At 31.8% G+C, this 20549-nt stretch overlaps 1 protein-coding gene across 1 annotated transcript; it reads left to right on the forward strand.

Moving 5' to 3' along the window:
• The first annotated feature begins 6085 nt into the window (after nt 1-6085).
• On the forward strand, nt 6086-14093 carry LOC132743849 (glycine receptor subunit alpha-2-like). The gene is made up of 9 exons (XM_060732421.1): nt 6086-6262; nt 6786-6856; nt 7453-7520; nt 8163-8392; nt 8691-8773; nt 9249-9386; nt 11290-11660; nt 11790-11855; nt 12527-14093. Exons 1-9 carry the CDS (start codon nt 6183-6185, stop codon nt 12677-12679), a joined length of 1260 nt encoding a protein of 419 aa, XP_060588404.1. The 5' UTR covers nt 6086-6182; the 3' UTR covers nt 12680-14093.
• Nucleotides 14094-20549: the final 6456 nt, after the last annotated feature.

Genomic DNA, 20549 nt, shown 5'->3' on the forward strand with positions numbered 1-20549 from the left:
GGCTGAACAGGCCTGTTGTGCATTCTTTCAATTGAATGACCAGCATGTTTTTTTTTCTAGTAATACTTTAATTATCTTGTTGAAAAGAAAGTATACAAAAACTGTACATAGTTAATGTATAATGTAATGATTATTCATTTGCCGTCTGACGGTGTACTTTTGTGGCAGGAATGACTTTCATATCTTTCATAAATCTTCATTTTAGACTTGATACGAACGTAAACTATTTTACAAATTTATCTCTTTACTACGGTACTAAATTACATGTTGAAACCATTCAAGCATCTTAATAACACACAGTCAGTTGTTCAATACGTATTGTATTCATTTATTTTCTAATTCGCTTCGCTTAAACGAAAATAAATCATTTATCACCTAATAAGTGCTATAAAACCTTTAGTCTAGGACTGAATAAACAACAACACTGAAATAAAAGGACCAAGGCTTTCGCATTGTTTCAATATCATTTAATACACATCGCTACAAAATATATAACACTTTATGTCTTCGGAAGATGAACCTTTGAATTAGCTCACAGCCTGTAAAATAAACTATTATCTTGATTATTAACATGTCGATATCTACGAATAACAACAACCAAAAATTTAAAAACGTGCTTAATTCGCTGACTACAGTTACATTCAAACATTTGGCCTATCTCGATGTAACTAAATAAAACAATGGCTATTCTAAGTCAGAATAAATTGTCTAAGACTGACAACGGTTAAAGGGATTGGTGGATGGGCAATACGACCTGTACAGTACAATGCGAAGTCCTCGAGTGGCGTATCAATCCGCCTGTTAATTACATTTACACTTCAAGTTCAGTGAGCACAAAATAATCGTGCTAAACTATGTCACAACTAATTAAAATATGATAAACAAGATCAACAAGGAAAGACGGCGTTCAATGAACGCAACCCCCATATGACTCAGCAACAAGAACCAATGGCAAGGAGCCCAGGCGGACCCCAAACAAAAACAGGACAGGGCAAAGACAGAGCACGGACAGGTTAATCATTAAATGATAAATAATTTGTAACTGATTAGGAATTCAAAAAAAAATAATAATAGGCCCACAAAGGGGAAGGGGACAGGAGACCGGGGGAAGGGGGGGGGGGGTAATCAAAGAAATAAAAACTAGAGGCAAAGGGGAAGATACTTACCGTAGACGAGAAAACAACAAGGGACACAAGCAAAAGTGTCACCAAAACAGTATGAAACAACATAGACATACATCTGAGGAACACAGTGGGGCGCCGCCTTGGAACGGTCAGCAGCATAATAATGACTGCTGGGGAGTTTAAACCGGTTAATGGTGCACCAAACCTCGCTCTTAGCCCCACCATGTTCCTATAAACGAGACAGTGTAAATAAAATGAATCCCCGCCAAGTGAAATTCTAACAGTTGTCATGGTTACAAAAGGTGAAATAAGTAAAACACTAAAATGATCATGTAGAAACATATGAAAGTAAACCCAATGACCATAACAAAAGTACTCAATGTCCTAAAGAAAGACAGAGCAACAAGAAACCTTACATCTATAACTCATAAACTGTAAAAAAAAAACATTTTGTGTAGGTTTATAATATTGTTTGTTATCATTTAAATCAGTAGCTACTTTTGTAAACACCCTCAATATGCGTTAAATTTGTGCATGGAATTGTCATGCATTTTGGTATGAAAAGGGTATAAATTGAACGGAAACGCTCACTTTAGCTGCTGGTTTACAGACACATGCATGGTACATCTTACCTGTTGTTAGAACTTAGCCATTTCTAGTTGAAAATAAGGGAAATAGTTCATTGTTTGGCCACTATTTTTTAAATCTTAAAAAGCTAAAACTCGTTGTCATTTTTAATACTTTAAAATGTGGCTTGTTAGTAAGGCAGAATAAAGAATTATATCGTTGTTAAGTTTTTCAGATGTTAATTTCCTGACTTTAGTTTAAAAATTAGACAATTTTTAAGAAAATAAATGCAGAATTGAACATTATACTTGATTATTTGTACTTTCTGTTGGAAACTAATTTGACAAAAGAATCTGGGTAAAAACAGTTACACTTTATGCAAAATATGACAAATATATGTAAGTACTGGTATTGGTACTTATTTTGCAACAACTGACCAGTACTTAAGAATTAGTGAATTGGTCTATTATGGTAGGTTTTTAATACGACAAATTATTTGATAGTTTTTAGTATCAAACATAACAACAAATCACTAAATGATTATATATAGATATGGTTGGTTAGTGTGAGATAGACAACCCGATATATATATTTTATAGGCAATGATATAATGTTCAAGAACAAAATACAAAAATGTATTATAATTCATCATATAAATGTTCAAATCACTTAGAAATTTATCGACATTTTCTTTTCTAGCAATATTATATAAGAATATTCAAGTTTTTTTGTGTGATTGCAGTATTCCTTCTTGAATAGGTTATATTTTCTTTACGATATATTGCCTGCACTTATGTCTGTAACATGCAGACTACACAACCTTCGATCATTTTTCCAAATTCCATTTTATTTCGTTACCTTGATGTTTTTCCATTCCGGCCAAATGCATTCTTTTTTACTTTAGCACAATACGACACTTTTCATGGAACGTCGTGGACGTGTCACATTGAAGCTTCCGTGACCACCGTCTCATGAACATTTTTGTGGATGTTTACACATTCAAAATTTCAACAATGGCATCAACGAGTATATCCAGTGGCGCAGGAATGTGCAAATAACGCAGAAATTGTACAAAAGTAATGGAGCATTGTGCAATTTAATGGCCAAAACGAGCGCTGCGATAAGTAAATGGACCAATATTTTTTATTGTACACAAAACTGGAAGAAATCATTTAGCGCATACGGTTGCTGAGACATTATACTTTAAACCTCATCAAAATATTTCCATGAAGATGTTCATTTTTTCAGGACCATTCGTGAAAATGACGACCTGATTCGCGTATTAATGGCGATTTTAGTTTTGTTGATATCTTTAAATACAATAACATACATATTACTTTACGATTGGGTGAACCCGGGACATTTTCCAATCTACTCATGTCATATTACATTTAATTTAGCAGATAAAACATAATAGATACCATTTTTACGAGGTAACGCCGAATTCGTGGATGTATCTCATTCAAAGAAGCTCAATCTTATTTGACCAGTTTCCTTCGATTGTTATGCGACACTTGTAGTTTAACGAATGTCTTTGGTATACAGACTATGAAAATTTAATGTTTAAAATGTGTTAAATAAACATATTTATTTGACGAAGTCACCTTCAAAACGGTAATCAGATTGTCTATCTCCCGCATGATCTAAAGAAATAAACATATTCCTGGAAAAAAATCATTAATGCTAGTTAAAGTATAATGTCGTGGCAGCCGTATGCGCTGATTAATTACTATGAATTTGATTTAGAATAAAATATTTTGGTTTGCTTACTTACTGTGTAATTCGTTTTGGCAATACATTTGCACAGATTCGGCGTTACTTTTACGTTATTTGCACATTCCTGCCTTACTGGATAAGCACGGTGGGCATGGTTTAATAATGAATACTGCATAAGCCGTACTAGGGCCGAGGATTGTAGCTGACACTTTGTTTGGGTCAACGTTTAGGTTGTGACACTATATTTGGTGCAACATTTAGGTTAAGGACGTTTACACAATCTGTATACATCAAACATAGAGATCTTACAATTGAAGATAAGACATATAAAGAATTGGTATATAAAGTTTCGATAGATTTATTCTGGTAGATCCTTGACACTAGTTAATTATCTATAAATACAGGTTTTGTTCATAATCACACGAATTTGACATTTTATGTTATTTATTTTGCTTTCCAATTATTTATGAATGGAAGAATAAAAAATCAATAAAAACGTTTACTTAATTTCTTTCTCACATTTTTTTAAAACATTAGTAAACTGAAAAAGTAAGCTGATTAGACATACCCGTGATGGAAATATCGCGTCGATCAAATGGTTTGACGATCTGTGACAGGTTATAATGAGTTTGACATAAATGAACTGTGAAATATTAATGATGAATAAACAAAACACATGAAACTTATGATAAATTTATTTCACAAATGCGATATATATCCTTGTGTTTTTTTTCTCGTCTGCATCGAAACGCTAAAAAGTAATATATTGGTTGTAAATAATATATGTGACCGATCAATAATTGTCACGCACTGATGAAACTAAACAGCGGTGTAAATATTTATGTCAGCTTATTATTGTTTTAGAATTGTAGTGTCTAGATACATCAATTCTATTGGTTTTGTACAAGTAAGAAATATTTATAACATTGAAAAAAGTGAAAAACCGTCTCACTTAAGAACGCCCAAAACGACAATAATAATATAATCCATGCTAGTGCCTGTGACGATGACTTTGGTAATGATTATAAAGTCAGTCTGTTTGTTATTGTATATTATACATTCTTGGTTATTTTCTAATATTGGCATTATTACTAAATTATGTTCACTACGGGATTACACGGACTTTTTTATTTAAAATGTATTAAAATAATAGAATATTGTGAAGTGAATTGAACAAATAAAAAAAGGTTTTACATTGTAAACAGCGCTTGCAATCCACGTAAATTACGGAAAAGGGTCAAAGTAAGGAAAAGTAGTCCTTACTGCGCTAGTAACGCTTTAGTCATATGGTGCTGAATATTGCAAAATCAGTCCTAAATCGCACAAAACAAGTAAATTTTCTTGAATTGTATATATGTTCACTTTTCTTGAAATCTTAGTACATTGGTCTCAATTTTAAATTTTCTTGAAATGTTTTCACTCGTCTGGAGGCATGTAGCTTTAAATTTATAGCCATTTAATTGTCCTGAACAATCCATAAAAGATAGTTACAACAATTATCATCGTTTGAGATTGTTTGATATTTTCTTTCAACATTGAATTTAATGATAACTGGGTTAGTAAATTATTTTATGCTAAATATTATTTTATTTTAATGTATAGCCCAGTTATTGTTCGGTAGTATACATTTTCATACTCAGAAAATTATATTCGTTAAAATAGAAACAATATGATTATATACACAATGTATCTATTTTCGTTCCTTATTTTTCGTTAGACACACAGTTTGCGTTAGATGTTACATACTTTATGAAAAAGGGTGTTTATTATACAAAATAGAGAAATCAGAGAAAATAGGAATCCCTAAAGTCTAAAATGGCAAGATTTAAAATGTTGCAGGCTCGGTTTTATTCAGCCTGTTCATGGACGGTACTGTCAAGTGCAAACTACCGTTCACGCCATTTAGCACCGCTTTAAGCAGAATTCAACATTTAAACATGAAAATGGTGAAATTTTGCGCATATGTGTTCATACGGCGGTTCTCAAGAAACCTTTAAAGTGACACGTTAGTGCTATTCTATGAAAAGCGGCGTGTGGTCCCCAATTAAAAAATGCAGGCTACATCAGTTTGATCATTTTGCGATTAACAATTATCTGGATTCCCTGTAACCCCAGTATGAGCGTCATTCTGTAATATAAGTTTAGATCTATCTGCATATATGTAGTAACCGAAATCCTGTTTCACTTCATAAACTATAACATTATATATTGATTGGTTTATTTCATTTCTAACCTTTTTACCTAGTAAAAAATGCTTACTTGTAACTTTGATATTCCAAATGAAATCATTGAACTTCAATTTCTTTTTTGTACGTCATATCAATTAAAGACGTTTTTAGCACTTGAGACGTTGTTTTCTTTATTTGTACAGCGAGAGAAAAGTATTAAGGAAATGCTTTTCTACATAAATCTGCCAAATACATTTCTCTATGAAATAATGGTTTTGGATAGAACATTTTTAAGGTTGACATGATTGGAATTCAATAAGAATTAAAAAAAATAAAGAGTCTTGGGCCCAAATACGAGAAAGGAGGCATTTTGTTTTGAAAAACATTCCAATAATAAACGTCATTTAGAGGCTTATTTCTATTGGTGACAAATGTTGCTTGACATATTGATTCTTACTATATATGTTGGAATGTCCTTGATGCGCGTGAGACCAATTACGATATCCCTTTGTTACACACTGCTTAATGTTCTTAATTTGTGAGGTGTAATGGTCTTTGTTTCATTCTCTCAGTCATTTTTAATTACTAATTATGTAAAGTTAGAAAAATGAATACAAATCAAATTACGTCAATTATTGTGTTTTCTGGAATACTTCTCTCAACCAGCAGATGTGAGGATTTGTCAAGGTAAAGAAAAATGTTATACTCTTCTAAATATGTTGTGTTTTTCATTAATAAAATTAACATTTTATTGGAAAATTCATTGGTTAAATACGTCAGAAAATTTCAAATGAGCAGGTTATTTTCTTTTCACTAAATCTTAAGAAAAATCTTTTAGTTTTTCATTTCTTTTAAATTCACGTGCTTAACAGTCTGTTAAGGTGAAATAACATAATTGGGCTTAAATTCACAGGACTAAAATAACTGTGGTTTCGTGTCCCGAACAATTCGAAAAATAGATCTATAGACTTCTAGATTTAAAGTGTCCCCTCTTTTGAATTATGTCATAAAATATGGGTGATAAAAATCGTCTGAAGTCTTGAATAAAAGTAACTCCTTCACAGCGACTAATGCAGCCTTAAATATTTGTATGTGAATGTAATATATCAAAACTTCCGCTTTGTTATTCCATGCAATTTTTATACTTGTTTAACATGCGGATATACTTTTACGTTAATAGAATTATGAATTAATGATTCAATATTTGCAGACGAGAGATTACTGCTTATTTGTTAAACGGCTCTAGATATGATGCTAATATTGTTCCTGACTTTGATGAAGGTAGTTTAGTTTATTTGTTTATTTACGTCTCATCCATGCATATTTACATAGTACAAAACATTTACATAATACATATATAAAAAGCATGGCCAATCTATCGCAGATTTATAGGAGACTATCGTTATACAACTTTAAAAATACTAGATAAAATCAAAAATACAAATGATTAAACATTTTTGATTGTTACTGAGTATATTATTTTCTTATTTATATCTTCAAAACTCTAAGGTATGTGATATGCTTTATTTGCAAACCTTCATGAATATTTCATCATATAATGCATTTCACAGACAAAGCTAAAATAAAATCTATTTAATTTTCAGATGTTAAATATTCACACATTAAGTTATTGTATTTTATTGAATAATGATCCAGTAAAGTTATTGATTTAATACGGAAGAGCATCTGCATGCTTCAATACGTACAAGGCTATCTGGGGTAATGGATAAAAAAAGTCTACATTATTTAGTACTACAGTATGTCTATCAAGAAAAAAATTTTAAATATATCAAAGTAGTCTAGATTATAATTTTGAATATCAAAAATCAACAATAGTCGAAAATCTTTGTTATCTTGTAATTATTTGATTATTTCAGAATTTCCAACAAATGTTACAATACAAATCACTATTCACGACATGCATTCTATCAGCGAAGAGAAAATGGTAATTAACAAAACATCATTTATTTTAAGATTTATATCACCGCCGAAATATAAAACTTACATCTGACTTGATTTCTTATTTGAGTCAAAGAAGTTGAAAGTCGTCATAAGTGTTGGATGATAGTGTTATCTCTCAAACTTAATAAAAATGTTAATTGTAAATGTCCGCGATACTTTCAAGGCAATGTATCGTATTGTTTTGCCTCCCATTTCCAAGCAAAAGCAAACAGAAGAAATACATATACATTATAAATATGAAAATGTTTAACGGGGTCAAATTATCTCTTTGAAATATGTCAGTAAGCATATAATAATCATGACAATGTTCATCTTTACAGAATATTTTATCGTTTGAATGAAACGTTTCTAAAACACATTTGTCTACTAAAGAAACACAAAAAGTCAATACAGTAATTAATTATGACGAAATTATCCTGACAACGTTCAGCCTGATTGTTTTTTATTCTGATTTTAACTGCTAAGTATTTAGGGTTACATTTTCTCAGTCAAGATGGATATCTGAAGTTCTAAAACCACCGACGTAGAATTTTTGAAACTATTCCGATTTTTCAATGACTTCATATATTTCTGTTGTGCGTTCTGTAGGAGTAACCGTTTACTGCCGATATTATTTTTACGACAGGAATATTCTATAGACGTGTACCTACTTATGTGGTGGCTAGATCCGCGTCTAGATTTTACTGGCAACGCCACAAGTGCTACTAAACTCGAACTTGATTCAAAGAATATCGACAATGTATGGCAACCGGATATCTTCTTCCCAAATGAAAAGAGAGCATATGTACATACCGTGACGTCAACAAACAAATTGATGCATATATTCCGGAATGGAACCGTAGTATACAGCATCAGGTGTCCTGTCGTCCATTTTTGTACATGTATTGCTAAATTTATACGTACATTCATGGTGAACTAACAAATTTATATATGTCATCATTACAGTCGCTTAAAAACATGAAACTCTTTCAAACAAGTATTATATCATCTTAAAACCAGCTTGGTACATAATTTAAAAAACAAAGTTAAATAAAATTAGAAAGAAAACAGAGAAGTTCAACGTAAAGGTTATTGTAATTAATTAACTTAAAACAACAAATGGCTGAAAATGATCATGATTATTCAAGTTTCAAGAGCAACATTTCTTTTTCAGATTGTCTTTGTCCCTGGGATGTACAATGTTGTTACAGTACTATCCATTCGATAACCAGCATTGCTCTATTACTATACAGAGTTGTAAGTTTGATTCCTTTAAGAATCGCTGTAACTTTTTTTTGTCATTCCATACTATTTCGTATTTTGGTAATCACTATATATGTCTTAATTCATGGAACATAAAGACTTCACTTTTGATTGTAAACTCGTTACATTTAAGCTTAGGAACGATTATTTGTTTGCGATTTAGAATATACCTGTATAGAATACAGTTTAGAAAGGAAGTAATATCGTTCTATTGTTCATTATAAGATTGAAATTATCACCAACCAATTATACATAAGTTTAACGTGTTGCTGAGAACAACTACACATGGATTGGGAATTCTTTATTATTCATAGTATAAATGGTTATGACAGCATTCTATGGTAGTCATAATTTTTATAGGAACTAGTTCAATGCTTTCTACAGTACTTTGTTATGATATGATTTACATAAGTAAGGCGGCAAATATGTTGCAAAACAGCACATTTGCGTGTTGATATTTTATATTCAGTTGGCTACACGAATGACAACATAAAGTTACACTGGCACGAGAGACAGGGTATTATCACAGATCATCTTGAGATGCCACAGTTTACGTTACTAGAAGATGAAATAGTTACCAATGACTACGAATATCAATACTCAGCAAGTAAGTTCTCCTGGTGCAGGACTTTATCACAAACATGAATTCTTTCATCATTCCCTCATTATAAGCATAATTAGACATAACATAGAAAATGCAGTATTATACTGATGCTGTTAATTCGATTTAGATTTCTCGAAACAAAGTATTGTATTGTCATAAAGTTATCTTCAGATATATGGAACATATTTTTACATGGGAAAACAGAATATAGAATATATGTCTGTTAGTGTGTTTTATATGTAGTGCTCTTTCAACGTCTATTTGAATTATATACCACTGAAAAGTGATAAATAAGATCAACAAGGCATGGCGACGTTCACGGAACGCAGGCCCCGACACAATCCAATCACACCAGCAGAGCACCGATCTAAAAATAGGGAGAGGAAACAAGGGCGATGAAAGGAGGGGATGGATAAGTAAGAAGTAAAATGATAAGATCAAAAAGGGGCCGATAAGGGAATTATTGGGACAGGGTGTGTATAGCAAAAAGGGGGAGGGGAAGAAGGGCATAAAAGCAGGACAAGAGGGGACATGGGAGGTAAATGCTTATGCTTACCGTTAACAAGTCAAGTCAAGTCAAATAGTTTATTGGCATAAACATTTTACACGTTCATCGCCAAGTTATATGAATGGCGGTTTATAATTTAACATAAAACATTGCATATACAATTACAAATTTTGGAATAAATACATGTACAAAACATACATAATATTTAAGTAAAGAACAGTATGGTGATGGATTTAACATAGCTATATAATTACAGGCAAATAACAGTGAAACACAAAGATTAACATTGAATTTCCAATTAATATTGTTTGTAAATAAAGAAAAAAATATTAACAGAAAACTAGACAGTATTTCTTTTTTCAAATGATAAGTGAATATATTTAGCTAATTTTATAATAACGTTTTTAGAAGAAGCAGTCATTATACTTTTAAATTTGTTTATATTTGGCCAAGTGTAATAGTATCTTGGTAAATAACGACAATGTAACAAGATAGGACACCACAAACCGTGCAAACATTCAATACATGTAACAAACACGCACTTGTGCAGGAACACAGAGAGATGCCTCCTTGAAAACGTCGGTACCCTAGTCTCTTGCGGAACACGAACCTAAGGCCGTGAAGGGCAATTGGTTTTATGTCAACGGCATTAACCTATCGGACGCTCCTTAAACTTATGATCAAGCCAATAATAGAACACATACGATAATTTGATGTGATGTATAATTAACAATAGTTCAATTTTATCGAAAACTTGAACGCCGCCTTTTCTTGTTGATCTTGTTAATCATATTTTAACAATACTATAACAGTAACATATATTATTTATGTGGTTAACTGGAACAAGTATCTGTCAGTTTTGATGGAATGGAAAGAAAGCGAGTTCAGAAAACCTGTAAAAGTTGTTTATTAATTGGGCATCTTCAATATCGCATAATTATTATGTAGACACAATTTTGAACATTTGTGCAAAAGATGAAAGAGTTCAACCATCAGGAATAATTTTTAGTTTAAAGCTTCCCTATTTTACCAAATTCATATTAAATAATAGATATCAAACACATATGATTTATTCAAAGATTTAATTAAAAAAAATGAAAACCATAATCTGACCAGCCAAAAATATGAAAAAATACAAAACATGAAAAAGTTAGTTTGCTATAGACTATAGATTTAAGAATGATGTTTTTAAACTTCAGGGGAGATAAACAGATGGACCATCTTACTAAGCCAATGCAGGTATTGGCTGCCTTCAACAAAAGTAATTCAATATATTCAAGATAACCAAGAAGAACAAACTGCAAATTAATTACCCAGTAGCAGCAATGGTATTTGACCAATAAGAAAACGCTTACAGTTAAACCATAAACTTTGATTAAAATTGCTTTTTTTTTTCAGTCGGAACTTTCTCGGCGTTAAAAGCAGATCTTGTGATGACGAGAAAAGTCGGTTTCTATTTTCTACAAGTGTTTGTACCAAGTATCTTACTTGTTGTTTTGTCTTGGGTGTCGTTCTGGGTTGATCCGAATGCCGTTCCCGCTCGAGTTTCTCTAGGAGTAACCTGCGTGCTTACCATGACAACACAAAGTTCTGGTATACGACAGTCACTTCCGCCAGTATCTTACGTCAAGGCAATAGATATTTGGATGCTCGTGTGTCTACTCTTTGTGTTTGCTGCGTTACTTGAGTTTGCCTATGTGAATGTTCTCAAGCGAAAGAAGCCAAAGAAAACAACAAACCCTGCAGACATCAATGAAGGAAATGATACGGTACATTTCACAAACTCGTGTAAATTATGCGTTTTCTGATTACCGATACCATTGTTGTTAGTACTTGTATTGTTAAAAACTTTGACATTCTGATTACAAGGGTAATAATCTTTCCTTTACATGTTTTAGGATGACAAACAAAGAGGACAGGACGAGGCTGAATCAAAAACGAATGCATGCTTAGAATGTTTGACGGTATTTCCTATTTCCATATTCTTTGAAAATAAAACAATCACGTTGTCAATTGTATAACACAAGGTTGATAAGATCTGGAAGAATCTTTTGAAAATTATGTTTAAAAGATAAATCTTTCGATAAAAAATTATGACATTGGAATAACAAATGCAAAACATGTCCCCATTAGTCAAATAAAACGTTTCCGTATGTTTTGGTTGAATTTCAAATTTAAGCATTTAATATTTCCAGTAATCTAATTGAACTGAATAAAGTTCCTTGATTTGGTATATAAACATATAATATATTCAAAAGTAGTGTTTATATATTTGCTCGGCAAACTGTCTGGAATGTGTTATTGTTGCTGTTTATCAGATGTATTATCACATACAGGATGTTATTTACGAAGCTTATTATGACTTACTATTCGTTATTGAAAAAAGAACACGATTAAAACTCTTTACAAAGATCAAAATTGGAAAATATCTGGATAATGGGATACATTTTTCAATTAAAAAAGGCAATAGAAACAAATTCGTTATAATGGATTGGACGCCGCCTTTCCTTGTTGATCTTCTTTATCAAATTTTAGAGATATTCCAAACTTATGTTTGATAGTTAGATTTGAGACAGAATATGCGTTTCCATATATAGATTATATTGAAAAATGAATATAATATCATACATTTCAGAAAACTTTTAATAAGAGAGGAACTGACGGACAAACGGTGGCAAAAAGAGCTGATATGATATCACGGGTGTTATTTCCACTGTCTTTCATCTTATTCCTGGTTATTTTCTTTTGTGTTTGTGGATTCGCCCCACACGCTCAACCAAAACAATAAATGGTTGGAGGACCAGGCTGAGTCTTACTGTACATGAAGTGGTGACAAATTTTAATGCTCTTACTCCAGTTGAATTTCCTGAAATACTTCAGCTAGCTGGAAACGTGTGCACACATGAAAAACTAATATTGTGAAAATTTACATTTTGATTTAGCTCAACCTGTGTATTCATGTGTAAACTGTAACTGACTGCCTTTGTGCATGAACGGTAAGTAGGTCAGTGCATAAAGAGTAGTATTAACAATACAAATGAGAGATAATTGAGATCGGGAACAATGCAACTTGGTATGATTGTCTGAGGTATGACGGATCATGAAAGTTGCTATTGTCTCTCATACCCTCCAGCACCGGGTTAACCATTTGCAAAATAACTTTGTACTTTACTCTCTTTGAAGGAGCATTTTTGAAGGCATACGATTCAATTTTGAAACAAAATCTGACTATTCACTGGCGGGATATCATATTTTTCAGATACTTTGTTTTTACATTCTCTGGCTGGATTAATAACAGCTTTACGTACGTACGCATATAAGAGCAATTCTGTGATACAATCCCCGCTCATATCTGGGGTGTCCGTCCACCGGTAGGTTTGAAAAGTTATCATAATGCATATTACCTCTACAGTGTCGATATGACTTCAACAAAACAAACATTAAAAAAAACACTTGCACTTGAACTCCGACATAATGGATAACAATAAAGTGATATTAAGAGGGAAAAAAATATAAATCAAAGATTTCAGGGTGGATTTCAATTTTACTAAAAACACCTTAACCGATTTCATAAGACATTGTTAACACGTTTACTGTTTAAAACAATCCAACCAATCTTGGAGGTTAATTGTGAATCAATTTCCCCAAAGACATGAAAGAAGTGAATTATTTTTGCGTTTCATGAAAAACTTTTTTATTAAGAAGAAAAGTTTTACAAATTCCATGCGTATTTACGCCTATAATGTATTAATGTTGGACATTATAAATCATATTCATAATATGAACATAAGTATTGATTAAACTGTTAGAAATTTACAATTTTATAATGTATTTGACATGTTAAGCATTAAGTCAGTTTCTGTTTTGAAAGTTGAAACTTACAAATAGTTTTAGCGGACGAACATCGCGCCCAAAATAAGAAGGATAGGGGCCGTGAGGGATGTTGCACATATTCATAATCCCTCATGTACAGACACATTCAAACCGAGTTATTTTCATGTAATTTTATTCCAAGGGATTACTTTGTTTTCAGATTTTTAATTCATCGGACCTGATGATTTTAATTATTTTTGAAAATACTTGATATATATTAATAGACACAATTCAAACTGTACAAAATTTAAGTTAATTAACAGGTCATTGTATTGATTTAAAAAAAAGAAAAACATGCCTAGAGGTAATGACGTTAGATTTAGCATGACAATTAGTAAAATGATTTTTCTATAATATTCAATTAAAAATGAAATATTCAAATTTGGTGGGACAGACTATAGTGTGAAAATCAACAACAAATAAAAAGCTACGCCGCTGTTGTGTTATATTCTTACACTCCACGTGATTGTGTCACTATAGTCAAAGAAGAAATAAAACAGGTGTTAAACTGCCAATAAACACTGGTTAGGGACTACTTGTATATGCGGCTGTTATGTTTTGACCCTCTATCATATTGTTTAAAGCAACGATAAAAAAGCATTTTTATTTATATTTTCAGTTCTTATGATATTTTCTTACATACAATACCGAAATAATATATCACATACACTAACGCCACATATTTGATCCTTATCAGTTTGTCACCGTGGGTAAGCAACTTTGGTCATGTGACCACAAAAGTCAACGTTCACGGCCAAAATAGCTCGGCGGAGGTAGGTTTTTTAGTGATTATTTTTCTGTCCAGTCGATTTAAATTATGCTACAAAGCCTACCGACCGCAGCAGTTCCGATGCTTTCTAAAATGTACTTTGTTTCGTCTAACGTATTGTATTTAATGAGAACAATCAATCAATATTTGCAAACTGTCGATGACAACGTACACACTATTGTGTAAAAGTGTTGATGAAAACTTAATAAACGATACGCATGTCAGTTCTGAGTAAAATTTCAGGTCTTAAAATATATAGGAGAATGTTTTAATGAAAAAAGAACTGGTTTCCTGCTGTCTGACATGCGTATCGTTTATCAAGTTATCATCAACACTTTTATACAATAGTATGTACGTTGTCATCGACAATTTGAAAACATTGTTTGAATGATCTCATAAAATACAAAATGTTGGACGACACAAAATACATTTTAAGAAAGCATCGGAACTGCCGCGGTCGGTAGGCTATGTAGCATAATTTGAATTGGCTCGATAGAAAAAAAACCTCAGCCGAGCTATTTTTGCCGTGTACGTTGACTTTTGTGGTCACGTGACCAAAGTTGCTTACCCGTGGTGGTTTATAAACATTTTGACAAAACGGCACCAATCCTTAGTGACGTCATCCTAAATATACAACTCATTCATAAACGCTGAGGTCATTTAAAACATACAAGAATGATAATTGGGACACTGATGTAAAAACAATACACCCCATTCTAAGACGTAAGTTTTTATTGTTGATAACTTGATAAAATAACGTTTTTATTATTATTACTTTTGTTTTATAATTTCTATATCTTAGCAACAGTAGGGTGCGAAACCCGAACAACGTTTTACGAAAATCGGCACCGGAAATTATTTCCGCTTGAAAAATTACATTAGTGATCTTCCTTATTTTATCGTGTGAAAATCGTAATAATATCGGTCTTAGCGGTGTTTATCGGCTATTTTTCACCGGTTTTGTCGTCTTGATGCGAAAAAATTAACCACTCAGCCCTACGACCTTTGTGGTCAATTCATACGCATCAAAACTCCAAACGATGTTAAATAAACGTTACTCACATTTTCATGGATGGTATAATAATTAGACCTATGTGTTTGTGATGATCTACAACATCAAACAATGTATCGATAAAAAGGAATTTGGCAAAAAACATAACTATAATGTTTTTATGCTTACTAAAAACAAAAATAAACGCTGACATACCGTATCAAATGTAAATTATATACTTGAATAGCGCTGATGATCCATATTGTTTTCGTGCATTAACATGTGTAAAATTTCTAATGCTTCTCCAGATCCACAAACACGAAGAAGGTGAGTTAACCTTCCTATCATCCTACTTATGTTTTAATCGAATGCTTTCTATCTTCAAATCATTCACAAATATATTAAATGGGAAGAATGCCTGTTTATAGTAGATATATTTAGTTACTACATGTACATATGTTTTTTAATATTTACCCTTTCCACAACATTATCAATAAAGCTAATCAAAGTAAGTGGTCGATAGTTTGACTGTAAATAGTTGTTTACATTTTTGAAAAGAGGACCTTTTCAATTTTCAAAATATTAGTATTTTAATAAATATCTTCCCAGACAGATGTATTAATCAAAGCAGTTTAAGGATAGCGAATACTAAATCGACATTCTTCCAATAACTTATGACTTATTTAACCAGACCAAAACGCTTAATTTACTGACAAAAATGATAGGATATTAACTACTTCCTTAATGTTTGTTAAACACTATCGACTTATTTTTTTATTTAGTAACTTACTGCGGAAACCTATATTTTGATGAGTAAATTTTTGAACCGGTAGTGAAATATTCATCTAAGAAATATGCTTATTCGATAGTGGTATAATATGTCTAATAGGTGTATGTATAGAACTAAAGGCAGTAGTTTTCTTTATTAACATCACCACTTCCCTGGATTATTTTGTTTTCACCCGCCAGCCGTTATAACGACAAGGAAGGACAACCCCTCTATATAAATTGATAAAATAAGTAAATTAATATTTACTACAATTACACATCCTATTCAGGGGTATTTTTTAAGTATTAATCAGTAGAACATCTTAATTATGAGCTTTGAATGATGCAGTGATCATTAATTAAGTAAAGTTCATTGTACAGCTTAAATACTTGTCAAACTTTACACTGAACAAGAAGATAAGTATTAGTTCCTATGAAAGCAGTTTATGAAAAAATCTTCACGAGAGCGCAGTGGAATGCAGATGTGTACGTAGGTTCTAAAACAAATATACACACCAGTAATTTATAATTACAGATTATTTCAGATTGTGTAAATGGCAAGTATTTGTGCATGGTGTTGTTCCCTAAAGATTAATCAATATTCTTTTTTTGCTTTTCTTCTTTTTATTGTTAACTCAAGTGTTTTGTTAATACCTATTTACATCTATTTAATTTTAACTTTTTATATTTGATATAATTTTCAGCTTTAGAAGTGACCCTGGACTGCTGTTGCAAACATACTTTATAGATTTAAAAAGCTGTCAGCTATCGGAGAATGATTTTTTTGCAGGAAGCTTTCAACATTTATTCTTAGAACAAAATGAATGGTTAAACAAAATGTCAATCCAAATTAATTTTAAATAGATATTTATGAAATTGTTGTCATGAAAATAACCTTAAAATTATCAACGTTTAGATATGGTTGTTTGAAAAAATGATACGTTTATTGATAAAATATGATATAATTTATAGATCAAACCTAATGATTTTAATAATTTGTTTATTTTCATATTTTAAAATTCTAAGAGTGGCCGAATGGTAAACGCGTCGAACTAGTAACCTAAGGATTGCTGACCGCGTGGGTTCAAACACAGTCACGGGCAAGTCGTTGTTTCCTTGAGCAATAAACTTTACATTCATTGCTTAGTACTGGTTGGTTTAAGTGTTTTAATAAGCTTATAGCTTCTAGCATAATCGAACAAATAAAGTTGTATAAACTGAAATTCTAAAAACATATTCAGTTTGCTAAAGAGAGCAGTTTGATGAAATTCCACTTTTTATTTGTGAGTGACTGATAAGGGAAAAGATAACATTTAAATGATTGCACTTCTGTCACTTGTATAAAATAGAGAATATGCACGTACTGCATCTGCCTCTCTGAGATAGCGTTATATAATGTACCATAATGCAGCACATCGTAGAAACAACAGTAATGATTAATGGAACTAATATCAACCAGATCTGTAAATATCATGATTATCAACTCCCTTGTCTTGATTTATAACACCTTGGTATCCTATGTATGTCTGTTAGCATTTATATAAGCTAGAATTTAATGCAATATACTTTATATACCATGTTCTTATCTGAAAATGATTTAGGTATGACGAAATATACAAAGAGAAACAACAGACGTTCTACACTACAGACGAACACCTTCTCTTTACTACAAGACTTTGATATTCGGAGTCGATGCATAGAGATTGGTGGGTAATACCACTTTGAGGTAAAATCAGTCTTTTTATACCGACTCCAGAACCATAGCTTCTTCTACCCTGCTAGAAAAAAGAGAGAAATAGAATCCATAAAGAATAAAGTCAAAAACGACAAAATTGAAAACGTTGCAAGCTCAGTTTGATTGAATCTATTCATTGACGGTACTGGAAAGTGCAAGTTACAGGTCACACCCAAGCTCCGGCTTAAGCAGTATTCAACATTTAAACATGTAATGATAAAATTTTGAATTAAGAAACATACGCAGATGTGTTCATACGGCGGTGATAATGGAACCTTCAATGTAACACCATGAAAAGCGGCGTAAGGTCCCCAAGTAAAAAAACTATTTGTGCCCTCAACGAGAAAACAATGGGCGGAACAAAACAAAATAGAATTTAATTTTGAAAGGGGATCAGCGGTTATGAAGCCTGCATATCACTGATAAGCTGTCAAAAAAGACCAATTTTACAAACCAATTTAGTATGATAATCACAAAATAAAAAAAATCGATTTTTTTCTATACAACGTGATGAAGGTGCAGCATTTAGGAACGTTAGGTGGTGACAATAAAAATATACTGATTAACATACTACTTTGTTTACATATTGCAAATGTGACTATGAAGCACTGGTGAAAGAAAAACATGTTAACATATAAATTGGCAAAATATGTCCATGTAGATAATCGGATAGATCAAAATAAGTTTCGGTCTGTGACCGGCAATAATGAACTGTCAATAATAAATGAACTGTAAAATGTGTATGTTAGATATACAATACACTCGGGACAAATATAAAATTAAATTGTTTACTATTTTAATTGATAACGTGAGTAAAGCATGCCCGAGTATTTTTCGTATGCATCAATACACAACAAAGTAATATATATATTGTTAATTAGATATGTCTTCAAACTATAATTTAATGCGCACTTATGAAATAAAACAACACTGTAAAAATCGTGCATTTACAAAATGAATTGTTAATCGAAGTTGACTAATTTTTAGTCATTTCACGTTATTAATCAGCCCATCACCCATCAATGTTTTAAGATATGTAGTATCATTCTAGACGGTCAAATGCATCGTCTATATACATATTAATGTATTCAATGTGGTTTAAGGTGGTGCCTAATGTCAAGTGACAATATGGAACAATGTATTACACGCATACATATAAAGCATTCCATTAGTAGCATATTATGTCAAGGTATGCTAGTTGTCTTGTATATGAGCAAACATAATTAAAAACAAGTGTACAGCATGACTGTCATCCGAACAGAACGATACTCGATAATTAAACAACAGCATATACACTAGTAATGTAGGAGGTTTTTTATATTAACAAAAAGATAGAATTTAGTCAAAACTCATGCTGTAGTTACTCGTAGTAGAGTCCCTTGACAGTTTGTGAACAGTAAATGTAAATGTAAAGTAAATACCTTCAAAATTTGTCAAAAATGAAATGCACGAAGACTTTAAGCCAAGATTTTCTATGTTTCTATGTGTTTTGAATATAAATATTAACCAAAACTTACGACTCTAGAGACATGCAAACATTTATGTGAATAAAGGTTGTGACATGCGGTGTTTATTGTTAAATGATAAAGCAGGACGACGGATGTTTGTAGTTTATCCTCCAAATCACGGCGAAATACCGCTCTAAATTTATTAGTGGACATTTCAGCCATGTCGTTATTAACATCATTGTTACCTTAGGTCTATAATTTATATTTATGTCCATTCAGTACTACAAAAACAATATTAAAGACATACAAATATAAATGTCGTTTGACTCAAAATATTTTCAAAATAAATATTTTATATGGTATCTGATGCCGATTATTATTTCATTTAAATTTATGAAAATGAAACAAACACTCTTTTATGAACACGAAGAATATAAAAGAAGACGTGTATTGTATGAATATTTAACTGACCTAATAAAGCCAAAATATTACTCGGTAGAATATATTTTCATATTCATTGCTAAAAGTCATTCGTTGAAAGTTTTGAAACATTACAATATGAAAATATATTATTTTGGTTCATTTATTTCAGTATATTATTTTTATAATTTTTCCTTCTTATCGGTCAGTGAACCATGCGCTGTCTGAAATGGATAAAAAGAAAGCCTGATAAGGATTGAAAATATTGCAGGCTCTGTTTTGTTAAGCCTGTTCATGGACGGTAGTGGTAATTGCAAGCTACCGGCCACCTATATTACCGCTTTAAGCATTATTCTGCATTTAATATGAAATGATAATCATTTTGAATTTTGAAATATCCGCAGATGTGTGTAAATCGCGGTAATTACAGAACCTTCAATGTGACTATTTAGATTCATTCAATGAAAATCGGCGTATGATCCCCGAGTAAAAGAATGCGTGTGCACCCAACAGGAAACAATAGGCGGAACTAAATATAACTGAATTTTGAAACGGGATCAGAATCATCAGAGGTTAGGAAGCCTGAATATCACAGAAAAGCTGCCAAGAGACAAAATTAAAAAGCAGGCAACATATCCTAATGGCGATTAAATA

Source organism: Ruditapes philippinarum, unplaced genomic scaffold (assembly GCF_026571515.1).
Source record: "Ruditapes philippinarum isolate M1 unplaced genomic scaffold, ASM2657151v2 ctg104_1_1_1_1, whole genome shotgun sequence".
Taxonomy (NCBI): Eukaryota; Metazoa; Mollusca; class Bivalvia; order Venerida; family Veneridae; genus Ruditapes; species Ruditapes philippinarum.